Source organism: Giraffa tippelskirchi, chromosome 1 (assembly GCF_054371585.1).
Source record: "Giraffa tippelskirchi isolate mGirTip1 chromosome 1, T2T-mGirTip1v1.2.pri, whole genome shotgun sequence".
NCBI classification, from domain to species: domain Eukaryota; kingdom Metazoa; phylum Chordata; class Mammalia; order Artiodactyla; family Giraffidae; genus Giraffa; species Giraffa tippelskirchi.
This window is the reverse complement of record NC_137275.1, coordinates 167,112,174-167,127,542: the sequence shown is the minus strand read 5'-3', so window position 1 is coordinate 167,127,542 and position 15,369 is coordinate 167,112,174. Positions and strand designations below refer to the sequence as shown.

At 39.8% G+C, this 15,369-nt stretch overlaps 2 protein-coding genes across 2 annotated transcripts in view; one reads left to right on the top strand and one right to left on the bottom strand.

Moving 5' to 3' along the window:
• The window catches only part of TMC1 (transmembrane channel like 1), a 390,992-nt gene extending 388,213 nt beyond the window's left edge, over positions 1-2,779 (bottom strand). Inside the window, exon 1 of the mRNA XM_081505441.1 lies at positions 1,033-2,779. The gene's annotated coding sequence lies outside the window, so the exon portion shown is untranslated. The remainder of the gene's footprint in view (positions 1-1,032) is intronic.
• Positions 1,937-12,716, top strand: ZFAND5 (zinc finger AN1-type containing 5). The gene is made up of 6 exons (XM_081505445.1): positions 1,937-2,438; positions 6,647-6,804; positions 7,224-7,335; positions 7,980-8,083; positions 10,277-10,402; positions 11,067-12,716. Exons 2-6 carry the CDS (start codon positions 6,654-6,656, stop codon positions 11,213-11,215), a joined length of 642 nt encoding a protein of 213 aa, XP_081361571.1. The 5' UTR covers positions 1,937-2,438; positions 6,647-6,653; the 3' UTR covers positions 11,216-12,716.
• The last annotated feature ends 2,653 nt before the right edge of the window (positions 12,717-15,369 follow it).

Here is a 15,369-nt window from a genome sequence, read left to right as displayed (position 1 = left end):
ACTGACTCATTTGAAAAGACCCTGATGCTGAGAATGATTGAAGGCGGGAGGAGAAAGGGACGACCGAGGATGAGACGGTTGGATGGCATCACCGACTCAATGGACACAGTTTGAGTAAGTTCCAGGAGTTGGTGATGGACAGGGAAGCCTGGCGTGCTGCACTCTATGGGGTCGCAAAGAGTCGAAAACGACTGAGAGACTGAACTGAACCAATTAGTTCAGGTGATCTTTCTGATCAGCAAGCTTAGGAAACAAGGAAGGGACTTCTCACTCCTCTCTATTGATGACTATTACACGCCCTAAATATCGTTTCTATTTCTTCATTCAGTTCAGTTCAGTCGCTCAGTTGTGTCTTTGTGACCCCATGAACGGCAGCAGGCCAGGCCTCACTGTCCATCACCAATTCCCGGAGTCTACCCAAATCCATGTCCGTTGATTGGGTGATGCCATCCAACCATCTCATCCTCTGTCGTCCCCTTCTTCTGCCCTCAATCATTCCCAGCCCCAGGGTCTTTTCAAATGAGTCAGCTCTTCGCATGGGTGGCCAAAGTATTGGAGTTTCAGCTTCAACATCAGTTCTTCCAATGAACACCCAGGACTTCTCTCCTTTAGGATGGACTGGTTGGATCTCCTTGCAGTCCAAGGGACTCTCAAGAGTCTTCTCCAACATCACAGTTCAAAAGCATCAATTCCTCGGAGCTCAGCTTTCTTTATAGTCCAACTCTCATATCCATACATGACCACTGGAAAAACCATAGCCTTGACTAGACGGACCTTTGTTGACAAAGTAATGTCTCTGCTTTTTAATATGCTGTCTAGGTTGGTCATAACTTTCCTTCCAAGGAGTAAGCGTCTTTTCACTCTATGGCTGCAATCAACATCAGGCTATTGTTTGCCAGGAAATTTCATAAGTCCTTTCTGTCTAAGTTTGTTTTTTGAGTTGAACAAAAGTCACCTGGAAAGGCCAGCTGCAAATGGGGTATTTTTTTGTTGGTGCTTTGAAAAGGTTCTCCGTGTTTTTAGTTAACTCACCCTTTCAAACTAGTCGGAGCATGTGCCTCATTTCTGAATTGCCCCCTCTTGAACTTCCTGTTACAGCGTCTCCTTTTTGATCTCTCCCTCAGGTCTAGCTTGTTTGTCCCTTAGCTTCATTTCTTGAGTAGAACATTTGGTGCTTTCCCAGTTCACGAGGCTTTGCTGGAATAGACGATTTCCAGGGATTTTACATGCTGGCCAAAACAGTTTGTTCAGAACCGTGACGCCAGGGCCGAGGGCGGGCAGCCAGTCCGGCGAGCCTTTCCTGACTCTGCACAACCACCCGTGACCTTGGGCGAGGGAGCAAGCGAGCCAGCGCCGCCTCGCCCCGCCCCTTCCCTGTAGCATCGGGGTAATGCTCAGGTTGGACTTTAGAATCGAAAGGGGTGTGAGGCAACTGGACTTGGAAGCTTCATAAACAGGCAAGAAGACCCAGAAGGAAACAGCGGTTCATTTTCTCTTCTCGAAGCAAATCCTTCCAACTCGTTCTGGATGGGTGGGTGAGGAGGAAGAATAAGGAGGAAAGGGAAATGTCTGCCAAAGACTCTAGACAAAGCGTGAGAACTCAAAGGGTGAAAAGCGGGCCTGACTGAGAAAATCGGAAGGCGAAAGGCTGAGGGCGGACAATCGGGCTAAAAATAGAAACGCATCCTCCACAGGACTATTTCTTTCCAGCTCCACCCTGGGGCCGGCAGCCGGTCCAGTAACTAGTCTCCGCGCAACAGCCGCGCGGTCAGGCTCAGCCCCGCCTCCCCGGCCGGGTGACTGAAGGCAGAGGCGCGGCGTCGGGCACGTGACGTCAAGGCGCTCCTCGCCGCCGCCGCTGCCGCCGTCCGGGTTTTCGCTGACGCACAGACCCCGCCCCCTCCCTCTTTCCCTCGCAGGGCGGAGAGAACGCGTCAGTCGGCCGGAGCGCGGATCTGCCTGCATCACCGTTTGGAGCTCGTCGTTCCCGGGAGCTGCACAGCTTCCCCGGCGGTAGCGAAGCGACAGAGAGCGCCATACGCGGGCCCTTGCGGTCCCCGGGCTTAGCTGCGCGTGCCCCGCTCGTTCTCGGAGTCAGCCAAACCCGCGGCCGGTGGAGGTGTGAGGCGAAGACGGGCGAGCGCCGCGAGCAGCCTTAGCCGCTGCGGCCTTCTGTACTACTCCCTCCGCCCCCTCCTCCTCCGCCGCTCCCCCCACCGCTTCCCTTCCCCCACTTCCCGAGCTCCGGCGTGTCCCGGCCACGCTCGGGGCTGCTGCAGGAACAAAGGAGGACCCCGCGGGGGCGGCGGCGCCACCTCCGCCTGCGGCTCCGGCCCGCGGCGGCGGCTTTAGGGCTTCCGTCTCGCCCCTCCCGGAGGGCTCGGCCCGGTCCCCACCGCGCCGGTGTCGTGCGCGAGCCCGGCTCCAGCGGTCGAAGAGTGAGTAGTACGGGGCTAGGGGAAGGTGCCCGGCTGCTCGCGCCGGGCCGCGGGGTGGGAGTGGGGGACTAGGCGCCGCGAGCCTGCGAAGCCCGAGCGGCCCACGGATGGCGGCGTCAGGGGGAGGGGAGCCCGCTTGCCAGCTCAGGAAGCACAAAGACGGAGGCGGCATCCTGTCGTCGTGACCGGAGGCCGGTTCCCTGTGCTCCGGACTCGCTCGCACACGCGCGGCCGGAGAAACAATGCCCGGCATGCGGCCTCGGGGAGATTCGAGCTCCGGGCCTCGCTCAAGTCCGTCCCGGCCGCCTTCCGCGGTGGCGTCCCGCCTGGGCCGCCGAACCGGGAAAGACAAAGAGGCGGTGGCGGCGGCCGCGCCCCCAACCCCTTACCCGCCGCACCCCCCTACTCCGCCTCCTCTGAGGAGCCTTTCAGTTGGGGGTCGGCGAGGGACCGGCAGGGTGAGGGGCCTGCTTGGCCTACGGAACTGCTGTTCTGCATGACTCAGTGGTTTTTGGAGAAGGCCCTGCTGGGCTTTACTGAACGAGGCCTCTGCTTGGAAGGGCACGGGGGTAGGGGCGGAGGACCAGTGGGATTCGAACTTGTTTTAAAATCCTCTGGAACGTTGGGCGATAGGAGACTTCTCTGTGGTGTTTCAGTTTTACTGAGGTTGCTGCGTTTCTCGCCCGAGATGCCTTTCATGAAGGAAATGGAGCACCTTCCCCTTTGTTTCGTGCATTTAAGCTGATGAACGTAAAATTCTTTGCTTTCTTTCCACGCACTCCGTGGAGCTGTGTTTTGGGGAAAGGCCCGGGTTATCTTTATTGACGGAATGTTTCCTATTAATCTGGTCTAAGAACACAGTAGTAGTATATAGGTCATAGAACCGCTGTTCTTTAACTTGGCCTTTGGGCAATTTACAGACTTTCTTAAAAAATTAAATGAATCTTTATTTTACTCCTTATTTTTAAAGTAGGGATTCAGAACTGAATTGGTGAAAATACTGAGATTTTTTTTTTTCAAGTTTTCTTCTAAAAATGTCCCCCTCGAGAAATGTTTTAATCTTCCCTATTTTCTCTCTCTCAGGCTCTCTATTAAGCCTGAAAAGGAGCCTTTAAAATCACAGTAATCTTCTCCATTTGGCAAGAGGGAATGAAGATCTGGAGAGTAAGGGTTTGCCCAAGGTCACTGGCTTAGTTAGTGGTAGATTAGACACTAGAAGTCCAGTCTCAACTCCAGATAGGGTGAGCATTCTTAACGTCTTGTGCATCTGAGAGAACTAAATTCCATAGTTGTAAAAGCCTTTTTTATTCATGTTTGAGGCTGGAGAATTTTTCAGTTACATGCTCCTTTCTTTTTTGGGGTTTTGTTTTTTAGCTATGAATTAGAGGAGGCCGCAAACTGTAATATATATATATATATATGTATATACACACACACATACATTTCGTCTATTAAAACTGTAAATATAAACATTTTATCTATATTTGATAGAGCTGACACAATGCTCAAGTTTCTAACAACTTTATTAAAGATGTTAAGTAATAATGGTATTGTATTTTTTTCTAAAATACAAATAGGGAAATAGCAACTTATTCCCCATACCCACCTCAAAATTGCCACTAACCAGGAGGGTTGTTTCTACCTTTGTGCTCTCTTCGTTGTGCTTGGATTTTATAATCAACTCGGACCGTTTTGTCTTTGAGTGATTGGTGATCCTTGCATTTCTGATTTGAGATTGTTCTCCTTCCCTACCTCAGAAAAAACGAACAACCTTAGCATCTTTTTGTTGTGTTTGCTTATTATATTAGATATACAAGTGCTGCATCTTTAGTTCTTGGGGTTGTGTAGGAGTTGGCAGGCTCTGAGATATAAATAGAAGCTGATTTCAGAGGCCCCTGTTGACTAGGCTTTATGTGAGAGCCTCCATCCAGCTCAGCCTGTCACATTGCAGCCTTGTGACAGGCTGAAGCGCCCGCCCATGTGATCTAAGCTTCTGAGAAATATTAAGGCAAGCTGTGCACTTGTGATGGCATTTAAAAGCTGCCTTTCTAGGAGGAGAAAAGGCTACAAGATGAGACGCCATGTATAAGACTAATGTCCTGTTACCTCCCGTGTCTCAGTTTGGAGGCTATTTACGGTAAATTGAAGGTAGATATGTTTTCTGAAGAAAGTTGGAATACTTTGCATGTGAAATCATTGGATAAGATCCCCACACGTATTTATATAAACAAAAGATTTTAAGAATCAGATTAATATTAATGTAAGTTGACTTTTAGGCCAGTTTATTCTTTAAGCCACTGTCAGATGATAGCAGAAGTTAATATAGCAGGTAAGCTAAGCATAATTCTTAAGAGGACTTCCAGGAGTGGCCCTCCTTTTTGCATAGAGCAAAGATTCACATATTTTGCGTTGTGGGCGTGCAAATAAATGCACAATGCATTTTTTTTTTTTGCACGTTATACTCAAAATCTTAAAAATTCAGCTGGAAGTGTTTATCAATACACTTCCTAAGTAATGTTGAAATGTTTACACTACCCTGCTCCAAAATGAGTCAGCTAAATTCCACTTACTATTTAAAGAGATGGTGTTAACTAAATTAGTACTGTTGTCTGAAGTAAGTTGCAAATATTGGTCAATTTCCATGCAAGCTTCATTGGCTTGTAATATTTTCAAGCTTGAAATATGTCTTTTTGCTAACAAAGGAAAGATTACTATTATTTAAATGGTTGGGGGAATAAATGTCAGGATTCAGGCCACATCAAATTTGGTTAGTCCTCTTCCTTTGTATAATTTTGGTTAAAAGTGTTAATACTTTATAATAACTCACGAAAGAGTGTATCCTAGTTTGTGCTGGTTGGAAAGAGCAACATGAAATTCTAGGAAATCAAGCTCTAGCTGAAAGTACTTTCCTACATGTACCTGAAATGTTCATAACTTGTAAGTCACCTCTATTGTCAACATTTAGGTACAGTTAAATGACAATGACCAGAATTATTACACACAATCTCCCTTTGATAAATTGCCCAAATATGCTTTCTATACATTCATACACAATTTAAGGTGACTTGGAAACCTTCCAGGTTTTTAAAAATTTTTCTTAAATATTTATGTTCTGTTAGCTCAGCAAATTTTACTAAATTTAGCAAAACATTACTGCAGTTGTGTTAATTTTAAGAAGGCTTCTGGAATAGCAAGGTTATGTTCGGTTCTTTCTGGTAACCTAGCATTAAATATTAACCATTAATAAAGATTGTGTATATTGCTTTACTTTGCTATTTTGGAATTGAGCTTGGAAAGGTTTCATTATTTTCTGGCATGAGAAAGACAAACGCTTGTTACAAGTTTTAATAGAGCTGTTGGTTGAGAAATCTGTGCCTGATAATTTGTGCTTTGCAGGTTTTTAGGCACTGGCTTTAAAGTATACTTAGACCCAGATTTCACATGTCAAATGTAGAACAAAAGAAATTTCCTAGGCAACTGACCCCTGAATTCTTAAAGAGCTTCACTTTTTGGTGCCAGGATAAACAGGAAGAGCTAGATGATCTATCAGCTCTCTTCAGTGTCCTATAAAGGTGTTGAAGCATTTTCAAAGTACCCATGCTCTGCCCTGCAGCAGAATTGAATTCATTACAAGAACCCAATATGTTCAGGTGTTTTAAGAAACCTTTAGAGCTACATCCCATATACTACTAGCTTAAAGAACCACTAGTAGATATGAAGAGTCAGTAGTTAATTTTGATGATTTGAAATGATGTGCCTATAGTGTAGGAGAATAAAAAGTGATTTAAAGATACCAGTTAGAAAAATTGATTTAAACATAATTCTGTGTTTAAAGAATTAAACAATGGAAGGGTGACCTTTTCCGGAATTGAACAGTGACAGGTGAAATTTTAATGTTTAATGATAGAATTTTTTTGTCCTAAAAATGTCAAGTCATGATAGATCATTGTTTATCAAGCTAAAACAGTTCCTTTCACATACTTTGTTTTATAAAGGCAACAAAACATTCATAATTTAGCCTATTTTAAAGATTAACACAATTTAGGCCTTTGTTAGAAACAAACCCAGTGTTGAGAAATGACAAAGATAAATGATAACTATCCTACCAATTTAGTGATTGTGTGGTTTTGTTTTTTGTTTTCTTCTTCCTTTTTTTTTTTTTTTACTTAATTCTGGTTTCTAAAATTTTGCTTTTGTTCTGTTTATAGCAAAAAAATGGCTCAGGAGACTAACCAGACCCCAGGGCCCATGCTGTGTAGTACAGGATGTGGCTTTTATGGGAATCCTAGGACAAATGGAATGTGTTCTGTTTGCTACAAAGAACATCTTCAGAGACAGCAGAATAGTGGCAGAATGAGCCCAATGGGTAAGTAGTTTCCAAGAAATAACGCATTTGAAGAACTGGTGGCCACAAAATATACAACCAAGAATTGAGGCCTCAGACTGAGAATCAGTGCTGAAAGTCCAAGGAGAGAAGACCTGAGAAAAGCTTGAAACTTAAAGCAACAACCAAGTACTTGGAATGACTGCATGAGGAATGAGTGACATCTACAAGCATCTTCTAGCTTTTTCTTTTCCCTTTTTGAGGTTTCATACATGTACTCATTGGCTATGACTTTTTTATTTTTTGTTTGGATATCACTTAAATGTAAGATTCTGCAGCACAGTGAAAAAGTGCTTAAGTCACTAACCTAATTAAATGCAAGTATTTGTTACTTATTAATAGCTTTGATAATGAGTGTTTGTAGTGTTGCTTCATTTCTTACCAATCCTTTTTTTAAATAGGGACAGCTAGCGGTTCCAACAGTCCTACCTCAGATTCTGCATCTGTACAAAGAGCAGACGCTAGTTTAAACAACTGTGAAGGTGCTGCTGGCAGCACATCTGAAAAATCAAGGTAAGATTAAACATTCTTGAATATTTATAATAATGCAGGGAGGAAATAAAGATGACTGACATAATTATGAATGTTAATAAATAATAAGGATGTTGTGTTACATCATATATTACATTATAATAAGGAAGTTAATACATCAGATGCCCTTATCTTTGCATGTGTTGCACAATTGGGGATTCCAGTGTCCTTTAATATATGATCTTGTAGGTCATTGAGTAAAGATGTAGATAATAATGCACTGCTGCTGAATAGCCTCAAGGATACTGTGTTAAGAATGCTGTGCTTTTATTTCATTGTAATTGAGGTGTGAAGATTATAGAAAATGAGGCTCTACAGATTATTGCACTGCTACATAAGGCATTCTGGCAAAGCTGTCCCTTTTGCCCTTAAATTACAGGCACAGCTAAATATTTCTAGTTGACTCTAATAGAACCCTGTAACCTATACAAATATGCAGGCTTGAATTGATGAGCCATTTATCAGATCACTCTCCTTATTCTCAGACATGTGTGCTGGGCATCCTTTTTAGAGTATTTAGCTCCATTTGATCACGCTAGAAATAACAATATGTTGAACTGACAACTTACTATCTCACCAAGAAGTACCCTTAACGTCGTTAAAAATGTTTGCTTGAACTCAAATAGAAGTGTGCCTGTGGCTGCCTTGCCTGTAACTCAGCAAATGACAGAAATGAGCATTTCAAGAGAGGACAAAGTAACTACCCCGAAAACAGAGGTGTCAGAGCCAGGTATGCTTTTTATCTTATTCTTTAATCTCTTCTCTGCCCATCCCCCATTACCTCTGCACCTACAAATTAGCAAACTTTATAATGTGAAGGCTGGAAATGACAAGAATTTAATGAACTTAAAGGTAGGTTACCACTACATTTTAAAAGTACCTAAATCATTAAAGAAGGTATTGTTCATAAACAGAAAAAACTACAAAAATTGAATTGCAAAGCCATGGGGAAAAAATAATCAAAAGTGTGTTAACTCTTTAGTTTTGGATATTGTCAATACTGTAGGAAATATTCAAACAAAAGAACATATTGAACACTGAAACTTTCAAGGTGAAGTGTGGGATCCCTATGGGAGTTTAAAACTCAGTGTGGAAAGGCATTTTGGTTTTCATTACATAGTGACTGAGTCTATGCTGAACTTAACATTAAAGCACTTCTGGTTGGGCTCTGTTGTCAGAAGGTCAACTTTTTTCTTTTCATTGCTAGACCCTGGAATGGTGATTTGCATACTCTGGTGCACATAGTTGATTTGATCAATTCATTATTTCCTGGTATAGTGTTGACCAGGACACAGTGTTAAAACCTATAGTGAGAAAATAGCACTGGATATGTAATCTGCTTTGGAAGCTTGCTTTTGCTGATATTACATAGCCAAGCTTATGTGAACCGTATAAGTCTTGATTGATAAAGCTAAGGTGAAAATTTTTATGTTGGGTGGTTGATTCCATATTTGGTATTTAAAGTTCCATCCTTATGATGAAACACTGACCAAATTAGTGTTATTCCGTTTCATTTGTTTCTGTTTTTTAAAAAACAAAATCTTGGAACAGTACTCTTTCGGATTAGATCTGTAACTGTTTCTCTGCATTTATTATTTCTTCACCTGAATGCACTTTGCTGCTCTGCCTTTTCAGTATCATTTTTCTTAACTACTCATCCCCCTCCACCCCCACCCCACACCAAAATCTTCTGTATGTTTTAAGAACCACTGTCCAGTTTTCAGGTGTGCCCAGGGAAATGGCTGTCACCTCCCCTAGACTATTCCACAGATTGTTCTTTACCATTATACCATCATAAAAATATATTAAGGTTGCCATGGTAGATTGTTAGTAATAAGAATATTACCAATGGTCTAATATTATACTGTTAATCTCACTGGATATATCACTAATGTAAATGAATTTAAATTTGGAGTGAATTTCAATAAGTTGTTATTAAACCAGTTGGTTTGCTGTAGAGTTTGGATTTGTGCTGATAGCATTAATGCTGGCCTATTGTTTAGGCAGTAATTCTAGTATTGTATGCATCAATTTGCTGTTCTTGGGATTTGGATTAATATTAGTTTTATAAAGGTAGAATTAAATTTTGTTTTAAATAACCTGGAGGTAATATGAACTCACAATTACCTGCAGTTTTATCTTTATATTGACAAATTCTGTTGATGTCATGAGTGAACTTAAAACTTAGATCCCTTTACCTGGAGAAACAGGGTCTTTTAAAAGTAAGTCATATCTCTCATTAAGTATCACAAAGTAAATTAAAGCTGTGCTGTAAAAATTCTTGTTTTGCCTATGGAATCCTTAAGCTTCACAAGTATTTATATTGTCCTAAAGACAATGTTTGCTAATCTTCAAAAGAAGGTGTTTTTTCTTTTCTTTTTTTTTTTTTTAAAAATGGTTTCCACGTTTTCTGCATAAGGCAATATAAAACACTTGTTAAAATGATACAATAATTGTGAAATTTTAGAGTCTGAGTTAGAGGTTAATGATTTGGGTTTTACTTGTCAAAATTTACTGGGTTTATCTACAGTTTTTCTTTTAACTTTTCAGTATAAAAGCAAAATGACTTAATAGCTAAGTACCTCAGAAGTGGCAGCCTTATTTACTGAGTAGTAATGAATTTGAGCTGCCCTAATTAAGAAGATTGCATTTAGGTATTTGCAGTGTGGAAACTAAGCATATGACCACATCTCTCAGGTCTTTAAAACCTAGAATTAGGATTTTGTTTCCCAGTCCTAGAGTGAGTTTAATGGAATTTGAGTGGAGTGATAATAAAGTAGAAGACTGTATTTAAAGTACATGTTTTCTTTCAAGAAAGGCTTAAACGTTTTCATGAAGAGTCTTACTGTTGTTTTGTTTTTGACTTAGATAATTGTCAGCCAAACAGTTGACAAACTTCTAATTTTTACCCTTGTTTTTTCAGTTGTCACTCAGCCCAGTCCTTCAGTTTCTCAGCCCAGTACTTCTCAAAGTGAAGAAAAAGCTCCTGAGTTGCCCAAACCAAAGAAGAACAGATGTTTCATGTGCAGAAAGAAAGTTGGCCTTACAGGTATTCAAGAGCTCCCTATGGGACTAGTCAGTTTTACACATAAAATGCCCAACTTTCAAGAATAGGAAGTTTCCACAGTAGACTGGAAAGGGGCCAGTGAGAAGAAGTTGAGTTTGCTTTCCATTGGTCTGTCTCATCATATGAAACCCTTTCCTGACTTCAGGCCTTCTGAATTATTTTCCTGTATAGGATTAGTAAAACTTCATCTCTTCTGATTCTTTCCTTTGCTCTTCTGGGGGAAAGATAGTTGAATTAAAGAGTAATCACCTACTTTGAGCCAAACACAAAATGTTCTAGATACTTCTTAATTGTTTCCTTTAAATCTCAGAACTGTATGTGGTTGTCTTCTAGTTTTCACGTGCAGAAACATTATTAGTCAGTCAGTATACAGTAGGACTAGAATTTAAATCCAGTTCAGTCTTGACTCCAGAGCTTTGCGATTTTTCTACCCTGTTTGATACCTACCAGAGTTTATGGAAGATAGTTACTTGAATTTCTCACCATGTCAGAAGAGGTTGAAAACACTTTCACAATTTAAAATGACAATTGGTTTAATGTTACAGAGAGTCATGAAAATCTGGTTCCTTTTCTATATTGACTTCTGCTTTGTTTCTTCTAATTGCTATAAGTTCCTAAATGACTCTACTTCCTTTTATATGTACAGGGTTTGACTGCCGATGTGGAAATTTATTTTGTGGACTTCACCGTTACTCTGACAAGCACAACTGTCCATATGATTACAAAGCAGAAGCTGCAGCAAAAATCAGAAAAGAGAATCCAGTTGTTGTGGCTGAAAAAATTCAGAGAATATAAATTACTACTTGTGAAGAGACTGATAATTTGTTTTTATTTTAATATACCGTAGGAAAACATTAAAGAGCAGATGCATGGCCATTTTCCTTTGATGTTCTCCAGAGTTTTACTTTACACTTGTCTGTCTTATAATTGATATTTTAGGATGTTTGGGTGTTTGTTACAGGCAGAATTGGATAGATACAGCCCTACAAAATGTATATGCCCTCCCCTGAATAAAATTGGATGAAAATCTGCACAGCAAATTGAAATACACAGATAATAAGGACAAACTTTAGTTCCTTCGTGCCAAACAAAATAAGTGAAATACCTATCTGCATGTTTGCAGCATATCTGCCTTTGGGAATGTAATCAAGGTATAATCTTTGGCTAGTGTTATGTGCCTGTATTTTTTTAAAGAAATGGTACACCAGAAAAGGACTGGCAGTCTACTTCTACCATAGTTAAACTTCACCCTGTTAATTTCTACATGTTCCTTGGAAGCAGGAAGAAAGCTATAAAAAGAATCAGACCTTTCCATGAAACCAGTGTTTGGTGCCATATGTAAGCCTGGTTAATTGGTGTTCTAAAAAACTGTCAAATAAGACATTCTGTGAAAGGTACACATCGTTTAACTGGTTAAAGAGTAAAACGCATCAAGCCAACAGGGTCTTGAGCTATCTTGCTTATTATGCTGGCCTGCACCAGACGATGTCTGCATTACTCTCATTGCTAAAAATGTTGTGTAGCACAGAACTGCACTAGGATTAATTTATTTACAAGAAGAAATTAAAACTCTACGTTTGGTTTTCACATACAGCAGCTCTATGGAGTAACATGCATCTGAGTTTTTTAAGTTGCAAAGGTATCTGAATAGTTAATTTTTCATGTGCATATTTTGTTGAATGTTTTGGTTCAAGAAAGAATGTTTAAAGCTTTTTTAAAGACTTCAGTTCTTAATGTAACTGTACCCTTCTGCATGGAAAATCATAACCAACATGGCTGCAGTAGACTTCTTAGTGGTATCCAGCACCACTTGCAGAGGGCTGCTTTATATTGTACTTGGGTGTAGGACTCTAGTGTTCTTGGGTGTATTGCATGGGCTGCATTATCTACAGCATTGTACAATAACAACTAGAAGAGGCAGTATACTTCACTGATGCTTGTCTGGTAATATCACTTCTGTGTTATAATGGAAGGTTTTTTGTGATGTATGAAACTTGTGTTTTTTATATATAAATGAGTATAGTTAGATTAGTGTCGTGGTAATGCCTGTTTTCATCTGTAAATAGTTAAGTATGTACACGAGGCACTACTTCTGATTTATTGCAGTGTTCAGTCTTAGTTTTTACTTTTATTCTTAAAGCATTCAGTTTTGCTTTCAATTTTATGTACCTTAGTTCTAAAGTTAGATCTACAGATGTGTACAGATAGTCCATATTTATGTATTGCATATAATCATGCTATTCAGCATTGATGCTATATTGTATTATGTAAATAATAAAAGCCATGTACAGAGGGAGACTTTCCACTTGTTTATTGGGTTTTTAAGCCATAGTTAGATATCCTAAAGGGGAATGATTAGGAAATGTTTGATATTGAACTTTAGTCGTGTTTATAGACTTTACATGGCTATAATTTTTTTTTTCATTTCCATCCCTAAACATTCACGTGAGAACCATAAGTGTTAAACATCTTGTATGGTACATAATAGGCAGTTTAATTTTGAAAACATGCATAGGCACTTTTAGGATCAAAACAGTGTTAGAATTTAGGTCAGTTATTCCATCCTATCTCCCTTTTCTCTTTTTCTTTTTTGCTTTATAAATGGCACTTTAGGCATTACAATTGGTTTACAGCAACTGGCATAGTTTTATTTGGGGTTTGATTCTAATGTTGAGATGGTCCCGTGGGCTTGGTCTTTGCAGGTGTCATGTGAGATAATAAAGAACAAGAGCTAACAGTTGGATGTTGACTTGGCCAATGCAATAGCTGAAGCCAAAAAGCAGAACCATTACATCTCATTGATGGAGTTGGAAATGGAAATATTCAGTACTTACCATGATGATTCGCTACCACCTGTCAGAGTTCTTTGCTGCTTCTTTTGCTTCAGGTGAGGGGATGTGTATACTATTAAAGCATGAGATAAGGATAGTGTCGAATTATGAAGGATACTGAATCACAGTTGAGCTAAAAATGGTGGTATTAGAAGGCAAACAATTTTTATTCAAAGTTGAAGATGCTTTCCTTCATTGCTACCTCTGTCAGACATTCGCTTGATAAGTTTTGAAATCAAGAGGGGTATATTGGGGGCCAAGAAGACTTAGCTGGGAAGAAGATGGACCCTTGGGCTTCACTTGTCTGTAGTGGTCTTTGAAATAAGTAGCATGAGATTATGGTAATGTTTCCATAATCATTTCTCATGAGAAATATTAATTTAGAACATATCTGACAAGGATTTTTTTTGTCAGAGGAGCATCAGTTGGGGAGAAGGGATCAAAGTGTGTAAGGCAGCTAGGAAGATTCAATTGTACCAGGACTCCTGTGTTCAAACTTGAAAGTTTCTCAGGCAAGATTATATATAAATGGGCTTTAACTTTCAAATGTACACTGATATAAAGCATTTCAAGACTGATAACACATTTCTCCTTGCACTCTACGTCCCCACCCCAGACATGTTTTGACAGTGATGATATCAATTACCTATATGGCCTAGGGATAGTCCCTTTATCAAATCTATTTTTCAGTGGGCTTTATCTGCAAAACTAGGGCCTATGGTTTGAGCGGAAGTGGTTTTTCCACGGCATGAAATTGCAAAGGAAAAAACTGCAATATAAGTGGAATGACTTACTAGTTAATGGACTCTAAAACCAGGCTTCTTCACCTGTAAGTAAGGATAAAAATACCTGGCACTTAGTGTTCCCTATTAAATTTTTTAAGGACTTAACTTGGTTCACAGCAAAATTGAGAGATAAGTGCAGAGATTTCCCATACACCCTCTTCACCCACACCACATAGCTCTGTTACCAACATCTACCACTAAAGTAACATGTTAAAGTTGAACCGGTATTAGCAATCACCCAAAGTCCATAAATTATAGTTAACCATTGGTGTTTTCTATGAGTTTGGACAAATCTATAGTGACAAATCCATCATAATATACAGAGTATTTTCACTGCCAACCCCTGACAACTACTGACCTTTTTACTGCTGCTATAATTTTTCCTTTTCCAAAATGTCATATGTAGAATTGTACATATGCAACCTTTTCAGATTGGCTTCTTACACTTAGTAATCTTCATACCTTTCCATGGCTTGACAGCTCATTTTTTTTAGTCTTGAATAATCCATTTTCTGGATGTGCCACAGTTTATTCCGTACACCTACTGAAGGATATCTTGGTTGCTTGCAAGTTTGGGCAGCTACAAATAAAGCTGTTACAAACATTAGTGAGCAGATTTGTGTGGAATTTAAGTTTTCAACTCTTGGGTAGGTAATATGTAAAAACATATATTTAGTTTTGTAAGAAATCATCAGACTCTTCCAAAATGGTTGTACAATTTTGCATTCCTACAGCACTGAAAAAGTTTCTATTCCACACCTTCACCAGCATTTTATAGTGTTCCAGGTTTTGGCTGTTGTAATAGGCATGCAGTTAAATCTCATCATGGTAACATGATGAATCTTTAGTATTAATTTGCAATCTATTTATATATCTTCTTTGATGAGGTGTCAAATAAGGTCTTTGGCCCATTTTTAATTGTTTTCCTACTGAGTTTATTAAGAGTTCTTTCTATATTTTGGATAACAATTCTTTATCAGATGTGTCTTGCAATCTAATTTGTTCTTGGGTTATTAATTTTCATATCCTAGCATAATTTCTAGAACTTGGAAAGAATTTTTAGATAACAGGATTGGTTACATTAAGTTGTATAATGAAAAGGTCAAGATCTGTAACTTTCAGTTTTAAGTGATTAGAATCATTCTTTTCAGTTGCGTTAAATCAAGTTCTTTGCTACTAGGAGTGGGGAAAAGTCTACTAAGTATAGCAGCATATTAAGCATATTACTGTTATGATTGTATTTTTTCAATTGGTAATATACTCACAGGGTTTGAAAATGAATTCATTGATATACATTGAGAAGCAAAGCATCTTTCATCTTGTTGCATATGCC

Excerpts from the sequence above, each read along its gene's own strand:
- ZFAND5 (XM_081505445.1), top strand. The coding sequence starts at position 6,654 with ATGGCTCAGGAGACTAACCAGACCCCAGGGCCCATGCTGTGTAGTACA. Across the intron at positions 6,805-7,223 it reads TGGCAGAATGAGCCCAATGG|GGACAGCTAGCGGTTCCAAC; the intron begins GTAAGTAGTTTC and ends TTTTTTAAATAG. Across the intron at positions 7,336-7,979 it reads AGCACATCTGAAAAATCAAG|AAGTGTGCCTGTGGCTGCCT; the intron begins GTAAGATTAAAC and ends GAACTCAAATAG.